General features: G+C 45.8%; 1 protein-coding gene across 2 annotated transcripts in view; it reads left to right on the top strand.

Annotated features, from left to right (window-relative positions):
- Positions 1–25,931, top strand: part of LOC144506133 (lysosome membrane protein 2-like) — an 80,923-nt gene extending 54,992 nt beyond the window's left edge. Inside the window, exons 7-12 of one of the 2 annotated variants that reach the window (XM_078231962.1) lie at positions 10,837–11,006; positions 15,800–15,918; positions 17,313–17,386; positions 23,585–23,636; positions 25,272–25,433; positions 25,721–25,931. In XM_078231962.1, the coding sequence (XP_078088088.1) occupies positions 10,837–11,006; positions 15,800–15,918; positions 17,313–17,386; positions 23,585–23,636; positions 25,272–25,433; positions 25,721–25,741 (598 nt within the window). In that variant the 3' untranslated portion in view covers positions 25,742–25,931. Of the gene's footprint in view, positions 1–10,836; positions 11,007–15,799; positions 15,919–17,312; positions 17,387–23,584; positions 23,637–25,271; positions 25,434–25,547; positions 25,622–25,720 lie in introns of those variants that run through there. The other variant, XM_078231961.1, reaches the window with a different exon arrangement.
- Positions 25,932–26,164: the final 233 nt, after the last annotated feature.

Here is a 26,164-nt window from a genome sequence, read left to right on the forward strand (position 1 = left end):
TTTCTATAGGGGGAGGAGTGCGTACAAGCCGGGTTTCTGTAGGATGAGGATTGCGTACGAGTCGGGTGTCTGTAGGATGAGGAGTGCGTACGAGTCGGGTTTCTGTAGGGGGAGGAGTGCGTTCGAGTCGGGTTTCTATAGGATGAGGAGTGCGTATGAGTCGGGTTTCTATAGGATGAGGAGTGCGTACGAGTCGGGTTTCTGTCGGGGAAGGAGTGTGTACGAGTCGGGTTTCTGTAGGATGAGGAGTGCGTATGAGTCGGGTTTCTGTCGGGGAAGGAGTGTGTACGAGTCGGGTTTCTGTAGGATGAGGAGTGCGTACGAGTCGGGTTTCTGTAGGGGGAGGAGTGCGTACGAGTCGGGTTTCTGTAGGATGAGGAGTGCGTACGAGTCGGGTTTCTGTAGGGGGAGGAGTGCATACGAGTCGGGTTTCTGTAGGATGAGGAGTGCGTACGAGTCGGGTTTCTGTAGGATGAGGAGTGCGTACGAGTCGGGTTTCTGTAGGGGGAGGAGTGCGTTCGAGTCGGGTTTCTATAGGATGAGGAGTGCGTATGAGTCGGGTTTCTATAGGATGAGGAGTGCGTACGAGTCGGGTTTCTGTAGGGGGAGGAGTGCATACGAGCCGGGTTTCTGTAGGATGAGGAGTGCATACGAGTCAGGATTCTATAGGATGAGGAGTGTGTACGAGTCGGGTTTCTATAGGATCAAGAGTGCGTATGAGCCGGGTTTCTAAAGGATGAGGAGTGCATACGAGTCGGGTTTCTCGGATGAGGAGTGCGTACGAGGCGGGTTTCTATAGGATGAGGAGTGCGTACGAGTCGGGTTTCTGTAGGATGAGGAGTGCGTACGAGTCGGGTTTCTGTAGGGGGAGGAGTGCATACGAGTCGGGTTTCTGTAGGATGAGGAGTGCGTACGAGTCGGGTTTCTGTAGGATGAGGAGTGCGTACGAGTCGGGTTTCTGTAGAGGGAGGAGTGCGTTCGAGTCGGGTTTCTATAGGATGAGGAGTGCGTATGAGTCGGGTTTCTATAGGATGAGGAGTGCGTACGAGTCCGGTTTCTGTAGGGGGAGGAGTGCATACGAGCCGGGTTTCTGTAGGATGAGGAGTGCATACGAGTCAGGATTCTATAGGATGAGGAGTGCATACGAGTCAGGAGTCTATAGGATGAGGAGTGTGTACGAGTCGGGTTTCTATAGGATCAAGAGTGCGTATGAGCCGGGTTTCTAAAGGATGAGGAGTGCGTACGAGGCGGGTTTCTATAGGATGAGGAGTGCGTACGAGTCGGGTTTCTGTAGGTGGAGGAGTGCGTACGAGACGGGTTTCTGTAGGGGGAGGAGTGCGTACGAGACGGGTTTCTGTAGGGGGAGGAGTGCGTACGAGACGGGTTTCTGTAGGGGGAGGAGTGCGTATGAGGCGGGATTCTGAAGGGGGAGGAGTGCGCACGAGTCAGGTTTCTATAGGATGAGGAGTGCGTACGAGCCGGGTTTCTATAGGATGAGGATTGCATACGCATAAGGTTTCTATAGGATGAGGAGTGCGTACGAGCCGGGTTTCTGTCGGGGGAGGAGTGCGTACGAGTCGGGTTTCTGTCGGGGGAGGAGTGCATACAAGCCGGTTTTCTATAGGATGAGGATTGCATACGGATCAGGTTTCTATAGGATGAGGAGTGCATATGAGTCGGGATTCTGTCGGGGGAGGAGTGCGTATGAGTCAGGTTTCTGTGGGATGAGGATTGCATACGCATCAGGTTTCTATAGGTCGAGGAGTGCGTATGAGTCGGGTTTCTATAGTATGAGGAGTGCGTACGAGCCGGGTTTCTACAGGATGAGGAGTGCGTACAAGTCGGGTTTCTGTAGGATGAGGAGTGCGTACGAGTCGGCTTTTTGTAGGGGGAGGAGTGCATAGGAGGTGGGTTTCTATAGAGAGAGGAATGGGTACGAGTCAGGTTTCTGTAGGGGGAGGAGTGCGTACGAGCCGCGTTTCTGTAGAGAGAGGAATGGGTACGAGGCGGGATTCTGAAGGGGGAGGAGTGCGTACGAGTCAGGTTTCTATAGGATGAGGAATGCATACGAGCCGGGTTTCTATAGGATGAGGAGTGCGTACGAGCCGGGTTTCTATAGGATGAGGAGTGCGTACGAGCCGGGTTTCTGTAGGGGGAGGAGTGCGTACGAGCCGGGTTTCTGTAGGGGGAGGAGTGCGTATGAGTCGGGTTTCTATAGGGAGAGGAGTGCGTACGAGTCGGGTTTCTGTCGGGGGAGGAGTGCGTACAAGCCGGGTTTCTATAGGATGAGGATTGCATGCGCATCAGGCTTCTATAGGATGAGGAGTGCATATGAGTCGGGATGCTGTAGGGGGAGGAGTGCGTATGAGTCAGGTTTCTGTAGGGGGAGGAGTGCGTACAAGCCGGGTTTCTGTAGGATGAGGATTGCGTTCGAGTCGGGTGTCTGTAGGGGGAGGAGTGCGTTCGAGTCGGGTTTCTGTAGGGGGAGGAGTGCGTTCGAGTCGGGTTTCTATAGGATGAGGAGTGCGTATGAGTCGGGTTTCTATAGGATGAGGAGTGCGTACGAGTCGGGTTTCTGTCGGGGAAGGAGTGTGTACGAGTCGGGTTTCTGTAGGATGAGGAGTGCGTATGAGTCGGGTTTCTGTCGGGGAAGGAGTGTGTACGAGTCGGGTTTCTGTAGGATGAGGAGTGCGTACGAGTCGGGTTTCTGTAGGGGGAGGAGTGCGTACGAGTCGGGTTTCTGTAGGATGAGGAGTGCGTACGAGTCGGGTTTCTGTAGGGGGAGGAGTGCATACGAGTCGGGTTTCTGTAGGATGAGGAGTGCGTACGAGTCGGGTTTCTGTAGGATGAGGAGTGCGTACGAGTCGGGTTTCTGTAGGGGGAGGAGTGCGTTCGAGTCGGGTTTCTATAGGATGAGGAGTGCGTATGAGTCGGGTTTCTATAGGATGAGGAGTGCGTACGAGTCGGGTTTCTGTAGGGGGAGGAGTGCGTACGAGCCGGGTTTCTGTAGGATGAGGAGTGCATACGAGTCAGGATTCTATAGGATGAGGAGTGCATACGAGTCGGGATTCTATAGGATGAGGAGTGTGTACGAGTCGGGTTTCTATAGGATCAAGAGTGCGTATGAGCCGGGTTTCTAAAGGATGAGGAGTGCATACGAGTCGGGTTTCTGTAGGGGGAGGAGTGCGTTCGAGTCGGGTTTCTATAGGATGAGGAGTGCGTATGAGTCGGGTTTCTATAGGATGAGGAGTGCGTACGAGTCGGGTTTCTGTCGGGGCAGGAGTGTGTACGAGTCGGGTTTTTGTAGGATGAGGAGTGCGTATGAGTCGGGTTTCTGTCGGGGAAGGAGTGTGTACGAGTCGGGTTTCTGTAGGATGAGGAGTGCGTACGAGTCGGGTTTCTGTAGGGGGAGGAGTGCGTACGAGTCGGGTTTCTGTAGGATGAGGAGTGCGTACGAGTCGGGTTTCTGTAGGGGGAGGAGTGCGTACGAGTCGGGTTTCTGTAGGATGAGGAGTGCGTACGAGTCGGGTTTCTGTAGGGGGAGGAGTGCATACGAGTCGGGTTTCTGTAGGATGAGGAGTGCGTACGAGTCGGGTTTCTGTAGGATGAGGAGTGCGTACGAGTTGGGTTTCTGTAGGGGGAGGAGTGCGTTCGAGTCGGGTTTCTATAGGATGAGGAGTGCGTATGAGTCGGGTTTCTATAGGATGAGGAGTGCGTACGAGTCGGGTTTCTGTAGGGGGAGGAGTGCGTGCGAGCCGGGTTTCTGTAGGATGAGGAGTGCATACGAGTCAGGATTCTATAGGATGAGGAGTGCATACGAGTCAGGATTCTATAGGATGAGGAGTGTGTACGAGTCGGGTTTCTATAGGATCAAGAGTGCGTATGAGCCGGGTTTCTAAAGGATGAGGAGTGCATACGAGTCGGGTTTCTCGGATGAGGAGTGCGTACGAGGCGGGTTTCTATAGGATGAGGAGTGCGTACGAGTCGGGTTTCTGTAGGTGGAGGAGTGCGTACGAGACGGGTTTCTGTAGGGGGAGGAGTGCGTACGAGACGGGTTTCTGTAGGGGGAGGAGTGCGTACGAGACGGGTTTCTGTAGGGGGAGGAGTGCGTATGAGGCGGGATTCTGAAGGGGGAGGAGTGCGCACGAGTCAGGTTTCTATAGGATGAGGAGTGCGTACGAGCCGGGTTTCTATAGGATGAGGATTGCATACGCATCAGGTTTCTATAGGATGAGGAGTGCGTACGAGCCGGGTTTCTGTAGGATGAGGATTGCATACGCATCAGGTATCTATAGGATGAGGAGTGCGTACGAGCCGGGTTTCTATAGGATGAGGATTGCATATGCATCAGGTATCTATAGGATGAGGAGTGCTTACGAGTCGGGGTTCTGTAGGAGAAAGAGTGCGTACAAGGCGGGTTTCTATAGAGAGAGGAATGGGTACGAGCCGGGTTTCTGTCGGGGGAGGAGTGCATACAAGCCGGGTTTCTATAGGATGAGGATTGCATACGGATCAGGTTTCTATAGGATGAGGAGTGCATATGAGTCGGGATTCTGTCGGGGGAGGAGTGCGTATGAGTCAGGTTTCTGTGGGATGAGGATTGCATACGCATCAGGTTTCTATAGGATGAGGAGTGCGTATGAGTCGGGTTTCTGTAGGATGAGGATTGCATACGCATCAGGTTTCTATAGGATGAGGAGTGCGTATGAGTCGGGTTTCTGTAGGATGAGGAGTGCGTACGAGTCGGGTTACTGTAGGGGGAGGAGTGCGTACAAGCCGGGTTTCTGTGGGATGAGGATTGCGTACGAGTCGGGTTTCTATAGGATGAGGATTGCATACGCATCAGGTTTCTATAGGATGAGGAGTGCGTACGAGTCGGGTTTCTGTAGGGGGAGGAGTGCGTACGAGTCGGGTTTCTGTAGGGGGAGCAGTGCGTACGAGGCGGGATTCTGAAGGGGGAGGAGTGCGTACGAGCCGTGTTTGTGTAGGGGGAGGAGTGCGTATGAGGCAGGTTTCTATAGGGAGAGGGGTGCGTATGAGTCGGGTTTCTGTAGGGGAAGAGTGCGTATGAGTCGGGTTTCTATAGGGGGAGGAGTGCGTATGAGTCAGGTTTCTATAGGATGAGGATTGCTTACGCGTCAGGTTTCTGTGGGGGGAGAAGTGCGTACGTGTCGGGTTTTTGTCGGGGCGGAAGAGGGGGGTGATATATCTGGTTTTGATGAAGCTGACGAGCAGATGGAAAGGAGAGTGAAGCACTCCCTCGAACTCTACACAAAGAATGAGAGCTTTTTCATTGGCAACAGTGCCATTCTAGACTTTCCTGTCATGGAGGAACTGGAGAGCAGACCCACAATAATGGAGTTCAACAAGCCATTGACCATTGTGCCAATGATAAAGCCTCGGGAAACAATGGCATTCCACCTGAAATAATCTACAGTAGAAATGCAGCATCTCCATGAATCTTGTGTCTCTGCTGGGGGGAAAGATTTGTGTTTCAATACAGACCTGATACTTCAAGATCAGCCGCCAGAAAAACAAAGGAGATGGCACTGATTGTAACAAATACCAAGACAATTCCCTGGTAGGTGTTGAGGGGAAGGTTTTTGCTCAACTTGCTCTGACCAGATTGCTGACCCTGCTATCACACATCCACCCTGAGGCTCAGAGCGGGCTCAGGCAGATCAGCAGTTGACATGAGTCCAATAGTTACAACTATGAACAACACAGGCCATTCTATATTAAAGACGGTCTGTAAAGACAATCTCATTAGCACAGGCAGAGTGGAAAATAAGCCGCCCTTAGACGCCATGTTTTCTTTCGAGAACACGCATAGTTTCAGCGGTTACAGTGGAGCATCATCGGAGGCTTTCCAGATTAGCAGCGGGTAAAGCAGGGCTGTGTCACGATGCCAACTCTCTTTGGCATTTTGTTCCTGTGCTGCTGCTGTACACTCCGGCGACTGAGGGTGTCTACCTGCCTGCCCAAGCTGATGGGAATCTGTTCAACATGGCAAGAGCAAAGTGTGTAATATCCTAGTCTTTGAGTTGCTGTTTGCTGATGACACTGAGCTGCTATCCCACACTGAAACTCACTTTCAGCAGCTTGTAGATTGGTTTTCCTGGGCCTGCGAGGAGTTTGGACTGACAATCAGTGTCAGGAAGACCAAAGTTACGGGCCAGGACACAGAGACTCCACCTTCCATCAGCTTTGGCTCTGGAAATTGTCGACAGCTTCATATACCTTAGATCAACAATTCCCAGCATCCTGCCCCTTGTTGCCGAAATCAGTACCAGGATTGGCAAGGTTGCAGTTGCTGGGTCAAAGTTGAAAGATCGGGAGTGGATTAACAGCAAAATAACTGAAAATATAAAGCTCTGTGTGTACCAGGCTTGTGTTCTCAGCACCCTCCTTTCCAGTAGCGAAGCACTGGCAACTTACACAAGCCAAAAAAAATGACTGAACTGCTCCATTGCCTGAAATGAATATTGGGAAATCTCCCAGAAAGACAGAGTGCTGAATATGAGAGTACACCGGTGTATATCGTGCAGAGATATCCAGCATGTTTGCCACCTCAAGTCATTGGCAACTCTGGGTCATGAGCTGAATGAATGACGGTCGCATCCCCAAAGACATGCTCTACAGCAAGCTTGCTATCAGCACGGGATCAACAGGTCACCCATGTCTACAGTACAAGGATGTCTGTGAGTGAGACCTCAAAATACCCTGCATGGGAAGTCCTCACTGCTAGGGAGTGTCAGGAGACAGGCAATCAGGAAGGGTGTGGAAAAGGAAGATGCCAAAAGAAGATGATCAGAGAGTCCACCTGGAGGACAAAACATCAGTCAATCCTAGGCCAACACTATTTATCTCTGCCACTCGTTAATCGTCTCTCGCCCCAGCTGACAATGTTAAACCCAGAAGTGTTAAACACTTTGGGGGCAGTCCATCATCTCGTGTGATGGAAGGATACCAAAATAAAAGACACCTGAGGGAGTCCAAAGTCCTCATGGTCACAAATAGCAAATACTCTCTAATAAATCCAATCGGGAATTCAGTAGCAACTTCTTTACCTCCAGAGCAGTGAGAATGTGCAACTCTTGAGACGAATGGTATGGAAACATTGGAGAAGAAACTGGGCCTCAAGGATCCAAGATTATTTTGATAGGCTTAGATAAAGAGAGATGTGAAGATCCTCAATGAATATTGACAGTGTTGAGGTTCAAATGGAGTACTTTGGCAACATCCTTGCTCAGGTCAGCATGGGCAGCACAGTGGTTAGCACTGCTGCCTCTCAGCTCCAGGGACCCGGGTTCAATTTCAGCCTCGGGTGACTGTCTGTCTGTGTGGAGTATGCATGTTCTCCCCATGTCTCCGTGCGTTTCCTCCGGTTTTCTCCCACAGTCCAAAAATATGCAGGTTAAGTGGTTTGGCCATGCACCTTAGGTCAAGGTTAGATTGATTAGCCATTGTAAATGTATAGGGTTACGGGATAGGGTGGGGGAAAGGGCCTGGGTAAGTTTCTCTGTCAGAGTGTCGATGCAGACTCAATGGGCTGAATGGCTTCCTTCTGCACTGTAGGAATTCTATGATTCTGTTTCATACAGCCCTGCCTCTATTGCTGTTGTCGCCATAGAGATTCATAGAGATATGCAGCATGGGTTGTGTCTTTAAGACATGAAAGAGATCATAGACTGTTGAAATCAAACACCTATTTTCTGTTTATTTAAAAATGGAATTTGTTGGGCCAGAAACATGGCTGCTGCAGGTCACACGATTTGCAAGTCAGCTACAATTCTGGAAGTTTCCTTAAGCAGTTACAGGACAAAAGCTCAACCTTCATCCTTAAAGAATCGCACACCTATCTTTGTGTGGATCTATTACAATCAATAAACGAGAGCAGGATATAACAAAGAGAGAGAACTCTTTGTTATATCCTGTCTCCCCAGGATATAACAAAGAGAGAGAACTCTTTGTTATATCCTGTCTCCCCAGGATATAACAAAGAGAGAGAACTATTGTTAATCTGCAGTGGTGCTAATAGCCACCATCTATCTTCTAAGGTAAATAGTGGAGCTAGAAAATGATTGTTATCCCTAGACTCATTAATGGGCAACAGCATATGACCTAAGCTCCCCTAGCCTTTGAAAAGTTTTAATGTTACATTCCTGGACTTTCAGGGCAGTCCGCTATTGAGCATCCAGGCTATTAACAAAGCCAGCCCTATGTCTAATCCTCATCGAAGCCTGATTCTACTGAAGATTCCTGCCACTGCCTGCCCAGTAGACTAAGTCTCTGGATGCTAACCCCAATTTGCTGCATCATCACAAATTTTAAAGGAATTCTGCAATTCCTGCTTTTTGCTAGCTGAACCTACCTGAATTTCAACTCTGGTATGAATCAGTCCAAAATGCTGATTCTGTCATTCACATGAATTAATATCCATTTCTTTCATCCTTTTGTTTTGAGTTATTCATAGTTGTAAAATTCCTCTTCCTATCTCCTCCTTGTGTGCTTGCTTGTGCCTGGGTTTGAATGTATGAATAAACTATACTTCTGATTTAATCCTAAAGAGTTTGCTGCAAGTGTCTTTAAAATTGACTTCATAAACAAAGTTGGGGAGACATGCCACAGCCTATTCAAACATATCCAGTTATGGACAGATGGTGAGAAAACAAAGGAGTTCAGCTTCCCCTCTCCCTATCCATAACACTGTCAATAATACCAGCGACTGCAGTGCCTCCTCTCCTATGCCCTGCTGCTTCCTAGAGCGCACATGCCACAGTCAACATGTTTATATCTGCTTGCTCCTTCCTCTCTTTCTTTCTATTCCAGATACGTGAAAGATATAACTGGAACCAATCTTTACACACTTGTTTATTTATTTACAGGTTGTGCGGGGGTAGTGACATTGTCACTGGACTATTAATCCACAGAGCCAGGGTCATGCTCTGGAGACCCAGGTTCAAATCCCACTCTGGCGGATGGGGAAATTTTAATTCAATAACAAAAATCTGGAATTAAATATCTAATGATGACAATTGTCATACAAATTCATCTGGTTCACTTAACGAAGGAAAAATGCCGTACATGTGACTCCAGACCCACAGCAATGTGGTTGACTCTTAAAATACCCTCTGAATTTCAAGGGCAATGAGGGATGGGCAATAAATGGTGGTCCAACCAGTAATGGCCATCTCTCATGAATGATTAAAAGAAAACTACAAGCACATATCTCCTAACCAAACAGCCACAGTTTCAGTCAGTCCCTATTTATATGAGCTCAAGTGAAGCCGTTACCTACAATTAAACGCACTTACTATTTAATGAACAGATTCCCTTCTATTTATCTAACAATGAAAGTTAATATGCAAACCAAATTCAATCGAACACCTCCATATTCTGAATGACGTATTCCATTGTGTAAAGTATCTTAATAAGAATCTCTAACAGCTTCTCTTCATACATGTGTTTCTTTTTATAAAGTTGATAACTTGCAACCACTCATTTAATTTTAGAGAAGTCATTTGTCCTTTTTTCATGGAAGGTTTACTCAACAACCTAAGTATATCACTAGAGATTACACCTGTACTTCCAAAATGACTGAAACCAGTTATTCAACATAGAATTGCAACACTCCTTGGTGACCTCAATGGGTTTTAATCACAAAACCTAAAACAAGTAGAACTTTATTATGTAACCTTACATCTATTCTGACTACTTTGTGAATCAAGGCAGCATTTTAAACAATCTCTTCTGCATATTGCTGAAGTGTAAGCAATTGGTAGTACTGCACAGTTAAGCAAGTCTGCAGCTAACACAGAACTAAAGCTTCTTGTGACCAGTAGTTAGACGTCATTTAGAATATTGTGTACAATCCTAGTCACCACACTATCAGAAGGATGTGGATATTTTGGAGAGGGTACAGAAGAAGTTTACCAGGATATTGCCTGGTCTGGCGAGTATTAGGTATGAGGAGAGGTTGGATAAACTCAGTTTGTTCTCACTGGAACGACGGAGGTTAAGGGGTGACCTGATAGAGGTTTACAAGATTGAGTGGCAAGGACAGAGTGGACTTTCAGATGCTCTTTCCTTTTTTACACAGAATGTTTAGAATGCGCTGCCCGGGGAGGTGGTTGGAGCAGGTACGGTAGTGGCACTTAAGAGGCAGCTAGACAAATACATGAATAGATAGGAATGGAAGGATACGGATTTCATAAGTGCATACAGTTTTAGTTTAGGCAGGCATCATAATTGGTGCAGGCTTGGAGGGCCCTCTGTGCTCTACTTTTTTTGTTCTTTGTTCTAATATCACTTCTCAGATTCATCACTATCTTCATCCCCTTCCTTGAAATTCTCTGTCACAGCCCTCTCCACTTTGGGCAATGCATCACAATGTTTTAAAGTTTAAAGTTTTTGAGTAACAGGAGAAGTAGACTAGTCCTGATTAAAAAGTGACGCTGGCCGAGTATAGGAATAGATTTCTTTATTAGAAAGGCAGAACAATCTAGCCAATGATGATTTGAACAGAACGATTTTTCTGATTGGGCTGTGCTGGTCAGAAAGGTGCAAAGCTTCAGAGCCATACTCTGAAATCTTCAGGTACTATGCATCAGAGCCTGGGGAGGGGAGGGGAGGGGAGGTGTGGAGGCGGAGAAGCGAGGGTGAAATGGAGGGGGTTTTGCAAAGAGAAAGAGGTGGATGGGAGAGCAGAGAGCGTGGAGGTGGGAGAGGCAAAGGGAGAGGAGTGGAGAAAGGGGAGGGGAGGATGGAGAGGGGTAGGCAATTTAACAACTCTGAGTAAAGAAAATGTCTTTGAACTGTCCCTGTTTCATACAGGTCGTTTTACCTGACGTTTGAAAAGGAATTGGATGTTCAAGGAATCAACGCTTATCGATTTGTTCTTCCAAAAGAGGCTTTTGCAAATGACCATCCAAGTAATAAAGGATGTTGTCCAGATGGAATCTGCCCTTTGTCAGGAGTTTTAAACATCAGCGTCTGCAGACAAGGTGAAGCATTCCAATTCTCTCCTTCTGCAGAGTAGCAGCAGTTATTTACATGTCCTAGAGATTGAATCATTCAGGAATTCCCACTAGCACATTACTGTTTTCTTAGCATTGACAGAACATTACACAGATATGGCCATTCAGCCCGTTTGGTTAAGGATCAATCAGGGAAACTGTCAGCTGTGCCTACTGAGTCGCATACCCCTGGGCTAAACAACTGTGGGTTCAAGTCCCACTCTAGAATGTTGGGCAGAAACATCAAGGCTAGCACTCTGTGCAGCTCTGACAGAGTGCTGCACTGCCAGAGGTCCTACCTCTCACATGAGACGTAAACTTTGCCTGCTTTCTCAGGTAGATGTAAAAGATTCCATGGCCTTACTTTGAAGGTGAGCAGGTGAGTTAACTCCACTACCCTAATGATATATATCCTTCAACAAACATTACTAAAATGGACAATCAGGTCATCATAATATTGCTGTTTATGGGATCTTGCTGTGTGCCAATGGGCTCATGTGTTTTCTATAATGGAAAGATGTAGGTTATGAGGTTGTTAAAAAAGAGGAAGGAGTTTTCTTTAGCTGTGCATGTAGACAATTACTATGAGGGGAGAATCACTGGGGAGCTACAGTGGAGGATATCCGGTTGAAGAGGTACTTCTTCAGAATGTGTCATGAAGGGCTAATGGGAGAAAGAGGATGAGGATCATGCTGATGGTCAATTGAGAGGGAGGGGGGCAGGGAAGAAATGGGAGGGATAAGCGGTGAGCCATGAGCAGTGTGCTGTATTGCTAAGGATGTGGAGCTTCCTCCATTAGCTCAGATCATCAGTTGTGTGTGTTGGATAAGGTATATAGAATTGTCAGGCTGTCAAGTTATTTAAATGTCCTGCCCTTTAAAATTTGAAAAAGTTGCCTGCCCCACGAGAGGTTGAAAAGAAAGCTCTTTTCCAACAATTTCAATAGCTGGTTGTTGGCATAGCTATAAGTGTTATCATTCAGTTATAGAGATACACAGCACGAAACAGGCCCTTCGGCCCAACTCGTCCATGTCAACTATGTTTCCTAACCTGAACTTCTACTATTTGCCGGCATTTGGCCCATATCCCCCGAACCTTTCCCATCCATGTACCTATCCAAATGTATTTTAAATGTTGTAATTGTACCTGCCTCCACCACCTCCTCTGGCAGCTCATTCCATATATTCCCTCTGTATGAAATTGTTCCCCCTCACCTTAAACCTATGCCCTCTAGTTTTGGATTCCCCTACCCTGAGTAAAAGACCTTGGCTATTCACCCTATCTAAGCCCGTCATGATTTTATAAATCTCCATAAGGTCACACCCTCATCAACCTACACTCCAGGGAAAAAAAGTCCCAACCTGTCCAGCCTCTCTTTACAATTCAAACCTTCTAGTCCTGATAACTTCCTTGTAAATCTTTTTGAACACTTATATCATTATAGCATTGGGGGATGTAAATTCACAGTTTGATTGACAGTTCAAAGAGATTATTAAAGAATTAGCTGCCTTTGATGTGGGCTTATGGATACAAATGTTGGCTTTTTTATGAGATTATATACCTGAGGAAATTTAAATGTATTGAATGGGTTAGAATGAGAGTTATTTTAAGCAACTCTGACTTCTCTCACCACCCATTGATAAACACAAAGATGACACTAAGATGAGTGGCAGAGCAAAATGTGCAGAGGACACAGAGTCTGCAAAGGGATATAGATAGTCTAAGTGAGTGGGCAAGGGTCTGGCAGATGGAGTATAATGTGAGGTTACCCATTTTGGTAGGAATAACAGCAAAATGGACTATTATTTAAATGGTAAAAAATTGCAGAGGAACCTGGGTGTCCTTGTGCATGAATCACAAGGAGTTGGTTTGCAGATGCAGCAAGTAATTAAGAGGGCAAATGGAATTTTGTCCTTCATTGCTAGAGGAATGGAGTTTAAAAACAGCGAGGTTATGTTGCAGCCTAATAAGGTGCTGGTGAGGCCACACCTGGAGTACTGTGTAAAGTTTTGGTCTCCTTACTGGAGAAAGATTATACTGGCACTGGAGGGGGTGCAGAGGAGATTCCGGAGTTGAAAGGGTTGGCTTATAAGGAGAGACTGAGTAGACTGGGGCTATACTCATTGGAATTCAGAAGAATGAGGGGAGATCTTATAGAAACATATAAGATTATGAAGGGAATAGATAAGATAGAAGCAGGGAGATTGTTTCCACTGGCAGGTGAAACTAGAACTAGGGGGCATGGCATCAAAATAATTCAACCCTTTATAAGTGGTGGTGTATTTCCCAGCACCTCTGTTTTGGTGTGATCCAATTCATAACCCGATAGCAAACTCAAGATGGGATGAACTCAGAGGTTTAGTTTATTTGTGCACACTCAATCTGCAAGAGAAGGGTCACAACATTGCCTTTTTTGCATTCATAGAAGAAGAGAGATATAGAGAAAAGAAATTTTTACAGTGCAGAGACCACAGAGTCATGGGGTTTTACAGCATGGAAACGGGCTCTTCGGCCCAACTTGTCCATGCTGCCCTTTATTTTAAACCCCTAAGCTAGTCCCAATTGCCCACATTTGGCCCATATCCTTCTCAACCCCTCTTACCCACGTAACTGTCTAAATGCTTTTTAAAAGACAAAATTGTACCCGCCTCTACTACTACCTCTGGCAGCTTGTTCCAGACACTCACCACCCTCTGTGTGAAAAAATTGCCCCTCTGGACACTTTTGTATCTCCCCTACCTTTGGGAAAAGATATTGACTATCAAGCTGATCTATGCCCCTCATTATTTGATAGACCTCTATAAGATCACCCCTCAGTCTTCTATGCTCCAGAGAAAAAAGTTGCAGTCTATCCAGCCTCTCCTTATAACTCAAACCATCAAGTCCCGGTAGCATTCTAGTAAATCTTTTCTGCACTCTTTCTAGTTTAATAATATCCTCTCTATAATAGGGTGACCAGAACTGTACACAGTATTCCAAGTGTGGCCTCACCAACATCTCGTACAACTTCAACAAGACTTCCCAACTCCTGTATTCAATGTTCTAACCAATGGAACCAAGCATGCTAAATGCCTTCTTCACCACTCTGTCCACCTGTGACTCCACTTTCAAGGAGCTATGAACTTGTACCCTGTACCACAGAGTAAAGAAATATTGTTTCAGGTGGGTTCCAGAGTCCAGGATCAAAGACCAATGAGTATCCTTCACAGATGTCAACAGGTTGAAATCCAATGCTTTTCCAGTGACTTCGTATGATGACATAGGCATCCAGAGATAAATCAGTTGTATAGGCACAGAGGTTCTAGCAAAAACAGCATAGATGTGGCGCTCAATCTGGGCAGAGCCTCTTTATTGTGAGGCTACTTATAGACAGTAAAATGGCAGACTGAGCTTTGTGGTACAGCAAGGCAATATAACTGGTTCCACCAGCTCGAGGTTCACCTCACATGACTCCCACCTCTCTGCATTGCCTTTGATAAAGGGTGAGTATCTCTTGTCTGGTCCCTGAGATGGTTAAATGATCCAACTAGTAAGACATGAAATGAAAGTTGTCCTCTCAAATAGCTTCTGGTTGGCCAGCCTGGCTTAGGAAATGCAGATAGCCTTTGTATTTGGTCTCTGCAGTCCAAATGGGTTATTTAGTGTATCTTCAGAGATGACAAGTGGAATTTGTCATCCACTTGTACTGCATGCTAACTCCTTTTGAAGGGTCACAGACTGACATAATAAAAGGTTTTTGTCCATTTTTAAAATTTTACAATGAACCATAAGAATATCTATATGTGTTTTACAAAAGATATACAGGGTGAATGAGGTATTAGTCCCCTTGCACTGAGAATCAGCAGTAAAGCTAGTGATCCAATATTGCCGCTTTGTATGTCTGTTCCCCTACCTGTTGATGCACAATGGTTTCCTGGTAGTACAGCTGGTGTTCCATCCAGACTGCCACATTAGATATACAGCTGAACAGCCCCAGGAAACTTGGGTGGAATCTTCCCTTCTGAAGCTCAAATCAGTGTTGGCCGTGGAAGTAAGAGTGATTTCCGCCGTGGGGGCCGATACAGCTGCCCACCCGTGATCTTCCTCTGTTCAACTCATTAAATAAGTGTCTGCTGATTCTCGCGGTGGGTGCAGGCAGGAAATCACCAACCCTCCCATTACCTCAAGAGGTTGAAGGTCCGTGTGCCCATCCACCTTTGCACCACCCTTCCTGGCTAACCATTCCTTGGTCATCTTCCATGTCACAGCCCAGTCTTGAACATGGGGGCATCTGTAAATGCCAGCCTCTCAGAGAACGATGCAACAGCAACTAACCATTAATCGTGCCAGAAGGCAAGCTGACCAGGTGCATGCCACTTGCGTACAGTCATAGGGGAGGGGACGAGCTTAGTTCCATCAAGGTGCTTTTTAAGCAGCATACATGACATGCTAATACACACTAAAGGACTTCCTGACATTTTTCATTGGGAAGTTTGGCCAGCCTTTACAGAACAGAATGTCGACAGTTCCACCATCTCGGGAAACTGGTTTCTGATCTCGTGCCAAATTAAGATCCCCCACCCCGCTGCCTGTCATAATTCCCACTAGGGGCAAGATCGGAAGATTTCCCTCTGTGCGTGTGTGTGTAATTCTCTCTAGAGGCCACAATGGGCAGAGTTTATTGCACAATAATCCTTTACCTTATGCTTCTTGTATACGATATGATGCTCCATCTAGTGTTCACAGAAAATAAACACATTGATCTCTCTGCAAAATAAACTTTCTTTATTCTGAAATTCCAGGAGCCCCCATTTTAATATCGTCTCCTCATTTTTACAATGGGGATAAGAGGTTAGTGAGTGACATTGGTGGAATGGAACCTAATATGGAAGCTCATCAAACATTCCTTGATATAGAACCGGTAAGTGGAATTAATTATATGAACAATATATGTTTTACATCTTTCCAAAACTACATTGAAGCTATTGACTAGGCCGACACGGTGGTACGGCGGTTAACACTGCTGCCTCACAGCGCCAGGGACCCGGGTCCAATTCTGGCCTTGGGCGACTGTCTGTGTGAAGATTGCATGTTCTCCCCTTGTCTGCGTAGGTTTCCACTGGGTGCTCCGGTTTACTCTCTCAGTCCAAAGATGTACTAGGGGGCTAAGTTGCCCCCTAGTGTCCAAGGTGCGTCGGTTAAATGGATTAGCCACGGTCAATGTGTGGGGTTACAGAGATAGGACAGGAGGCATGGGTAGGATGCTCTTTTGGAGAGTCAATGCAGTTTCGATGGGTCAAATGGTTTCCTTTGCACTGTATGGTTCTGTGGACTAGGTCCATGTCAGTTGAAGTTGAAACTAAGCTTTCTTGGCTGCAGAGAGTTTATTGACTTAGTTCACAGTTCACAGTTAGGGAGAGAAATGGTATGTTGGTCTTCATAGTGAGAGGATTTGTGTATAGGAATAGGATGTTTTACTGCAATTGTACAAGGCATTGGTGAGGCCACATCTGGAGTATTATGTGCAGTTTTGGTATCCTTATCTGAGGAAGGATGCCTTGCTATAGAGGGAGTACAGCGAGGGTTTACCAGGCTGATTCCTGGGATGGCAGATCTGTCATATGAGGAGAGACTAAATCGGTTAGGATTACATTCATTGGAGTTTAGAAGAGTGAGCGGGATCTCATAGAAACTTATAAAATTCTAACAGAGTTAGAATGTTCCCGATGGTGGGGGAGTCCAGAACTAGGGGTCATAGTTTGAGGATAAGGGGTAAAGCTTTTAGGACTAAGGTGAGGTGAAATATCTTCACCCAGAGGGTGGTGAATCTGTGGAATTCATTACCACAGAAAGTAGTTGAGGCCAAAACATTGTCTGATTTCAAGAAGAAATTAGATAGGGCTCTTGGGGCTAAAGGGATCAAGGAATATGGGGGGAAGGGGGGGATCAGGAAATTGAATTTGATGATCAGCCATGATCATGATGAATGGCGGAGCCGGCTTGAAGGGGTGAATGGCCTACCCTGCTGCTATTTTCTATGTATGTTTCTATGTAAAAACACTCCACCCACCAGTATCTTAGCGATCCCCATTTTTGGTGTACAACTACCCATCCTACTCCTAACAACAACTTAACTCCAACTGAAGCCCTCCAGCTGCAGAACTGCTCATCTTTGCTTCTGATTGGCTCAGATTTGAGCGTTCCATTGGCTCCAACCTGGTCACGTGACCTGCGAAGGATCATCCCTTTAAAGGAGACATGCTATCACAAAACTGATCTAGCTGCAAAGTAACTTTGTGCTTCCGTTATTTACAGATGACTGGTATACCTGTCAGAGCAGCTAAGAGAATGCAAATCAATCTTCATGTTGAGTCGGTGAAGTACATTGCGTAAGTGGCATACTTTACTCTCTAGGATAACTGGCAGTTCATAATGCGTATTTTAGGGTGAATGTAAATGTTTTCCAAATATACAGCTTACCCACTGACAGTGAGAATGGCTGCCACTTTGAATTTCAAGACTCAATTACAAGAGCTTAGTGGGAAGTAACTGGTACTTCACCAGCTGAAAATTCAACTCTGTTTCTCTCTCCACAGATGCTGCCTGACCAGCTGAGTATTTCCGGCACTTTCTGTTTTTATTTCCGATTTCAAGCACCTGCAATATTTGACTTTTGTTTGATTTATAATATTCAGCCAGTATTTAGTGTGTGTGGTATAATTCACTTGGGGAGTCTGAGTTACTATGGCAACATATGCTTTTACATGCATGCTGTAGTCTGGAGTTACGGATGATGATGGTAGAGACTTAAATATTCTTTTCCAGGAGTCTCTCCTCCTCTTACCTCTTGCAGTTGTCATCCATTAGAAGGATTTTCCAATTTGCCGCTCAGCCTGTTTGGCCGCGTTATGAATGCACTTTCCTTGGCCGTCAAGTCCTGGGCTTTGAACCTCAGTTCAAGCTGACCTTGTGGCGCAGAGGCAGGGACATTGCACCACAAGTCATAGAGGTTTACTGCCCTTTGGCCCAACTTGTCCACACTGCCCTTTTTTTTAAAAACCCCAAGATGAGTATTTTGAATCTGAGTTCAATTCCAAATGATGGAATAATCTAGTTCAATTAACTATGAAAGCTATTTATGTGATGAGCAAGAGCAGTTACAAATGAGTGAGCTTACAAAGAATATTCAGCAGAGATACAAGCTATTAAGCCTAGCTGGCTAGGCCCCACTCAGGCCTCCTCTCTCCCTGTCTCTTCTAACTCTGATGTGGAGATGCCGGCGTTGGACTGGGGTAAACACAGTAAGAACTCTAACAACACCAGGTTAAAGTCCAACCAGGTTGGACTTTAACCTGGTGTTGTTAGACTTCTTACTGTATTTACCCCAGTCCAACGCCGGCATCTCCACATCATGACTACCATCGACACCGCAAACTGCCGGCTCCAAGTGGAGAGGATCTGCAAGAAGATCGCGCATATCGACACAGACATCAAGTTTCTATAAAGATGCAAGAAAGCAGACAAGATACCGAAAGGACTGGTTGGACTTTAACCTGGTGTTGTTAGACTTCTGACTGTCTTCTAACTCTAGCAGCCTAACCCTTTAACCCCTTTGCCCTGATACACTTATCTAGCCTCCCCTTAAATATATCTGTACTAATTGCTTCAGATTGTGTGCAAACCATGACTTGGTTAGTGGCGCATTCACCTCTGAATCACAACAGCTCCAATTTCCAGGGTTTGAGTAGAAAAATCAAGGCTAATACTCTTGTGCATTACTGGGGGAGCACTGCACAGTCAGAGGTACTGTCTTTTAGACAAGTTTTTAAATTGAAGCCCTCTCTGCCTGCTCAGGTGGATATAAAAGATCCTGTGGCACTACTTCAGAGAAGTGGAGGGCTGTGTGTCCCCTGTCTGTCCTGGCCAAGATTTATATCTTAGTCAGCATCACAAAGAAATCTGGTTCATGGTCACGTTACTCTTTGTGGGACTTTGCTGAGCTCACACCAAGTTTGCTACATTACAGCAGTGACTACACTTCAAGCTACACTCGTTGGTTGTAAAGTATTCTGAAACATCCAATGGTTGTGAGAAGTGCTACAGAAACATCTTTCTCCTTCCAGTCATTCCCTGTAGTACTAGTTCCAAATTCACTGGGTATAGACATTACCTCAGAAATCTCTCATTGATTTCTGATATTGATGGTTGCTACTTTTCATCTCCCCCCACACCTGGAGCATTCCTTCTGTGTCTACTCAATCAGAACATTCCATCATTTTGAAGACTTCACCAAAGTCATGCTTGCAAAGACCCAGCCTGTCTGTACTTTACTGATTGAGAGAACCTCTCGCATGTTCTGCTATCTTTGGGCCGGATTTTACCATGTACACATACATACACACACACACACACACAATATATATACATACATACAATATATATACACACACACATACACACAATATATACATCTGGGCCATAACATTCTGCCATTGTTGTAGATCCATTTTCACCTTCACCATGATCTCCGTTTCCTCTTTATAAAATGATGACAAAAACTGTACCCAATTGTCCAGGTGTGAACTATAGGGGAGATGATGGCCTAATGGTATTATTGCTAGACTATTAATACGGAAACTCAGCTAATGTTCTGGGGACCCAAATTGGATTCCTGCCACAGCAGATGGTGGAATTTGAATTCAGTAAAAGATAAATCTGGAATTAAGAATCTACTGATGACCATGAAACCATTGTTGAAAAACCTATCTGGTTCACTAATGCCCTTTAGGGAAGGAAATCACCGTCCTTACCTAGTCTGGCCTGCATGTGACTCCAGAGCTACATTAATGTCATTGACTCTCAACTGCCTTGGGTAACTATGGATGGGCAATAAATGCAGGCCAGCCAGAGACGCCGATGTCTCATGAATGAATTTCAAAAACTACCAATTTGGAATAACAACTCTACATTTCAATTCTATCACTGTCAGGCTTTGTTTGTTTTTATGGCCTTATCTGCATTTCAACTTTTTATGACTTGTGTATGGATACTTGTATTGTTCTGTTCTCTACCTCATCTAGATTCTTATTTTCTAAGCAGTTAGCTTGTTTCATTATTTCCCTTCCTAAAATATATTAAGTAGGCTGTGACTTTTAAGCTGTGTCACATTGAGAGGGGTGGGAGGAATTCCGCAAAGATGCGCTGGGGAATCCCCCTCAGACCTTCACAGTGAGTATTTGCACAGCAATTGCCCAGAAGCTCAAACTTCCTCTGGGCAATTGTCTGGTGCTGCGAGCCATCGGAAAGAAGCGATTTAAATCACAAATGTCAGATGTTCTGACAGGTCTTCAAAGTTTCGGTAGAGGAACATGTGGCAAATAGTGACCACAATACTGTTAGCTTTAGGATAGTGATGGAAAAGGATGAGTGGTGTCCCAAGGGTGAGGTGTTGGATTGGGGGAAGGCTAACTTTAGTGGGATTAGGTAGAAATTGGCAGCTGTTGATTGGGAGAGGCTGTTTGAGGGTAAATCCACATCTGGCATGTGGGAGTCTTTTAAGGAACCGTTGTTAGGGCTGCAGGATAGGCATGTCCCTGTAAAAAAGGATAGGAGGAGTAGGATTCGAGAACTGTGGATAACCAGGGAAATTGAGGGATTTGTCAAAAAGAAAAGAGAGGTGTACGTTAGGTCCAGGCAGCTAAAAACGGAGGGAGCTCTGGAAGAATATAAAGAAAGTAGGAAAGAACTCAAACGAGGAATTAGAAGGGCAAAAAGGGGTCACGAAATGTCCTTGGCAGACAGAATTAAGGAGAATCCCAAGGTATTTTATTCATACGTTAGGAACAAAAGGGTTGTCAGGGAAAAAATCGGACCTCTCAGGGACAAAAGTGGGGAATTATGCTTAGAGCCCAAAGAAGTAGGGGAGATCCTAAATTAATACTTTGCGTCGGTATTCACAAAGGAGAGGGATGTGTTGACTGGGAGTGTCTCGGAGGGGAGTGTTGACCCGTTAGCGAAAATCTCCAATACAAGGGAGGAAGTGTTAGGTTTTTTAGGGAATATAAAGACTGACAAATCCCCAGGGCCTGATGGAATTTATCCAAGGCTGCTCAGGGAGACGAGAGATGAAATCGCTGGGCCTCTGACGCAAACCTTTGTCTCGTCACTGGACACAGGTGAGGTCCCAGAGGATTGGAGGATAGCTAATGTGATCCCATTATTTAAGAAGGGTAGGAAGGATAACCCGGGTAATTATAGGCTGGTGAGCTTGACGTCCGTGGTAGGGATGTATGCGCATTTAGAAAGGAATAAACTCATTAACGATAGTCAGCATGGTTTTGTGAGAGGGAGCTCATGCCTCACTAACCTGGTGCAGTTTTTTGAAGAAGTGACTCGAATGGTTGACAAGGGAAGGGCCGTGGATGTCGTCAATATGGACTTTAGTAAAGCACTTGACAAAGTCCCTCATGGTAGGTTGGTGCAAAAGGTTGGATCTCATGGGATAAAGGGGGAGGTGGCTAGATGGGTGGAGAACTGGCTTGGTCACAGAAGACAGAGGGTGGGTGGAAGGGTCTTTTTCCGGCTGGATGCCTGTGACTAGTGGTGTTCCGCAGGGCTCTGTATTGGGACCTCTGCTGTTTGTGATTTATATAAACGATCTGGAAGAAGGTGTAACTGGGGTGATCAGTAAGTTTGTGGACGACACGAAAATGGCTGGACTTGCAGATAGTGAGGAACATTGTCAGAGGCTACAGAAGGATATAGATAGGCTGGAAATTTGGGCAAAGAAATGGCAGATGGCGTTCAATCCAAATAAATGCGAAGTGATGCATTTTGGTAGAACTAACGTAGGGGGGAGCTATATGATAAATGGCAGAACCATAAAGGGTGTAGATACGCAGAGGGACCTGGGTGTGCAAGTCCACAGATCCTTGAAGGTGACGTCACAGGTGGAGAAGGTAGTGAATAAGGCATATGGCATGCTTGCCTTTATAGGACGGGGCATAGAGTATAAAAGTTGGGGTCTGATGTTGCAGTTGTATAGAACGTTGGTTCGGCCATATTTGGAATACTGCGCCCAGTTCTGGTCGCCACACTACCAGAAGGACGTGGAGGCTTTAGAAAGAGTGCAGAGGAGGTTTACCAGGATGTTGCCTGGTATGGAAGGGCTTAGTTATGAGGAGAGATTGGGTCAACTGGGGTTGTTCTCACTGGAAAGACGGAGGATGAGGGGTGACCTAATAGAGATGTATAAAATTATGAAAGGCATAGATAGGGTGAACGTTGGGAAGCTTTTTCCCAGGTCGGTGGTGACGTTCACGAGGGGTCATAGGTTCAAGGTGAAGGGGGGGAGGTTTAACACGCATATCAGAAGGACGTATTTTACACAGAGGGTGGTGGGGGCCTCGAATGCGCTGCCAGGCAAGGTGGTGGAGGCGGACACACTGGGAACGTTTAAGACTAATCTACATAGCCACATGAATGGAGTAGGAATGGAGGGGTACAAAAGAATGGTCTAGTTTGGACCAGGGAGCGGCGTGGGCTTGGAGGGCCGAAGGGCCTGTTCCTGTGCTGTATTGTTCTTTGTTCTTTGTTCTATTTACACCAATAGCTGCCCAGAAAAAGTTGAGATTAAAATCCCTTCTCGCTTCCGCATAATTATTGTAACAGTCAGACTAATCTGCACTCCACTCCCCCCACCGCTCAACTAACCAATCCCCCATGGTATTCCCCATCCTCAAACCCACTGGGATTTCTCCCATCCACATGTGAACTCCTCCCCTGGAGACCCAACCTCACCAAAACTCCAACCTTCTGACCACTCCCTGCTGAGGTCTGAAACCCTCTGAAACTGACCTCCGAACCCCCCCCCCCTCACCAACCTCCGACCCCACCCCCCCTTCACTGACCTCCAACTCCTACCACCCCCCCTACACCAAAGAATTTCCCCCCCACGGCCTCCAATTTCACCCCCCCCACGACCTCTGATCCTGCCTGACCACGAATCCTTCCCCCCCCCCCCCCCCCCACCCCCGACCTTGGGTCCAGCTTGCCAACTTATAATTGCTTATGCCCCAAATCCTATCCACTTACCTTGTCCCTGGCCCATCAGTTTCTCTCGGACGTATAATTTACCTGATTTGCAGCAGCTAGTGCTGTAAAGCAGGGGGCATGTCCTTCATCACTGGAGCTGGACTGTGACGCTGGGCCCGGGGACACACTGTGCTGCCCGGATCATGCCCAGCCGGAGTCAGAATGTTGGGTGAGGCAGGCACAGAAGAAAAACCACAAAGGTAAGTGGCTGCAGAATGGCAATTGATGCTGGTTGCTACTGCAGGAAATTATAGCCCAATAACTCATGTTTATCAATATTCATATTCACTTGCCAAACATATGCCTATTCAGCAAGTTCTTGTGTTTTGTTACAGTTCCCTTCAGTATGAACTATCCCTCATTGGCAAATTTAGAAAATGTGTTGTTGATTCCCAATTTGTAAATTAATATAAAACTTCTTACATGCAACAGACTGTCATAAAAATCTAACAACAAGTATTCTAACACATTTTTCAATATATTTATTTTTACAGCCAAACTGGTCAAATGAGGACAATGGTTTTACCAGTTCTCTTTTTAAATGAGGTATGTACATGGTTTTTTTTCATATTCAGCATATTATTATTGCACAAATGTGACATCTTTGATTTCTAATTCCCATGTTAACTATTCTATTCAATTCTCTCTGAGTGTGGGTGTCAACTTGATTATCGTTTGTGAGCAGTTTTATTAAATCAGAACGAGTGTAATGGAATATTCTCCACTTGCCTGGATCAATGCAGTTCCGACAACACTCAGGAAGCTTGACACCATCCAGGACAAAGCAGCCCCGCTTGATTGCCACCTCTTCCACAAACCTTCAATTCCTCCACCACCAACAAACAGTAGCAGCCATGTGTACCATCTACAAGATGCACTGCAGGAACTCACCGGTTCCTTAGGCAACACCTTCCAACAACAACTACCATCTCGAAGGACAAGAGCAGCACATTCATGGGAACACCACCACCTGGAGGTTCCCCCTCCAAGTCACTCACCATCTTAACTTGGAAATATAATGACTTTGCTGTCACTGGGTCACAATTGTGGCACTCCCTCCCTAACAGCACTGTGGGTGTACCTACACTCCAGGGACTGCAGCGGCTCAAGAAGGCAGCTCACCACCACCTTTTCAAAGGCAACTAGGGATGGGCACTAAATGCTGACCTAGCCATTAACACCCACATCCCAGGAATGAATTTTTAAAAATCGACCTAAGGTCCCGGTGCTGTGACGTATCACCTATGTTGTGCACAATGAAAGGCAAAATGTCTCCAGCAATTAGGGCATTTAAATACATAAGTGGACCATTTGGCTCCTGAGTCTGCTCCACTATGCAATTACGTCATGGCCAACCTTTGACCTCAGCTACATCTTTCAACACCATTCCCCAATCGCTGCCTTGAATATACTCAGAGACACAGCTCTCTGGAGTAGAGAACTCCAAAGATTCACAATAACAACAATGTATATTTTTTAGGGTAGCACAGTGGTTAGCACTGCTGTCTCAGTGTGAGGGACCCAGGTTCAATTTCGGCCTTGGGTGACTGTGTGGAGTTTGCACGTTCTCCCTGTGTCTGCATGGGTTTCCTCTGGGTGCTCCGGTTTCCTCCCACTGTCCAAAGATGTGCAGGTTAGGAATATTAGCCATGCTAAATTGCCCCTTAGTGTCCCAAGATGTGTAGGTTAGAGAGATTAGCCGGGCAAATGCACAGGAATAGGGCGGAGAGCTGGATCTGGGTGAGATGCTCTGTCGGAGAGTTGGTGCAGACTCAATGAGCCAATGGCCTCCTTCTGCAGGGATTCTATTCTATACTTACCACATCAGAATAAAATATCTTGGGGTATTTCGGAGGAGCCTCTTGAGACAAAGTATATCACCGAGCCAACACCCTCTGAGTGAAAAAAACCTTTCTCCTCTCAGTCGGAAATGGCTGACCTCATTCGCGTTCATGTAAAGAGCATACGGGGGTGACTTCATATTGGACAGTCCATAATCGCAATGGATTGTGGTATTTCAAATAAGAAGGTCAAGATTTTAGATCCAGCCAGGCACTGATGGAGAACTTGAAGTATAAACTGGAAATTATGGTAAGCCAGGCTGATGTTTGCTATAAGGGATAATGTGCAAGAAAGTCTTGAGTGATCTTGTGTTATATTTTTCTCCCATTTATCTAACAGAACGCTGTAATAGATGACAAATCAGCAGCCAAGCTGAAAGCGGCACTTTATACAATGAATGTGGTGACTTACATTCCTTATGTCTTCCTGTGGATTGGGATCTTGCTTTGCCTGATTTCACTTATCCTAGCCTGTGTTGGGTGGAGACGCATGGAGAATAAGGTGCATTTCTGTTTATTGCTGACATTTTAGCGTCACACCATTGAAGGTTTAATTCTCACAATTGAAAAGCTTATTTAGTCCTAACTCTGAGATGGAGCTAATTCACAATTTCAGTTTATTGACAGATTGACAATGAAAAGCAAACCGCACTTCCCTTGAGATTTCAGTATCACGTTATATTTTCAAAGCACTTATTTGAAGGTCAATAAGATTTTAAATATTGCAACTTTTACAGTTTTGTTGAGTGAAAAGACTGAATGTTTAATCTGTTCCTTTGTTACTTTTAGGATTTTGCACCTGGAATTTAAAAATGGCACAGGTTGAGAGACATTGAAGGAAAGAAGGAGGTTGCAGACACGGGCACTGCTGCAGTCAGAAATTCGGTCTATCTTTTTGACAGCTGCAGTAACTTCACCGTTTAACAGATAAAACTGAAGCCTTCAAACTATATCATAATAGGACTCCGTTACCAATAAATTTGAACTGTGGTCCCTTTAAGTTTTTCAGACACTTATTATTGTGACAGAGGGCACATTGTAGTAACTTTGCTTTTTAAATTACACAAGTTTAAAAACACCACCAATTATTCTGAAACTGTTAAATTGCGGTTTTCTCACGTCGTCAAGAGATTTCAAACTTTGTTTGGAACAAAAGGTTGATAAGTGAAAGTCTGTATGGGAATTTGCAGCTCTAGGCTGCCCTGCAGCAGAGCTCCAGTACTTCCCTGCTTA

Source organism: Mustelus asterias, chromosome 17 (assembly GCF_964213995.1).
Source record: "Mustelus asterias chromosome 17, sMusAst1.hap1.1, whole genome shotgun sequence".
In the NCBI taxonomy this organism is placed as follows: domain Eukaryota; kingdom Metazoa; phylum Chordata; class Chondrichthyes; order Carcharhiniformes; family Triakidae; genus Mustelus; species Mustelus asterias.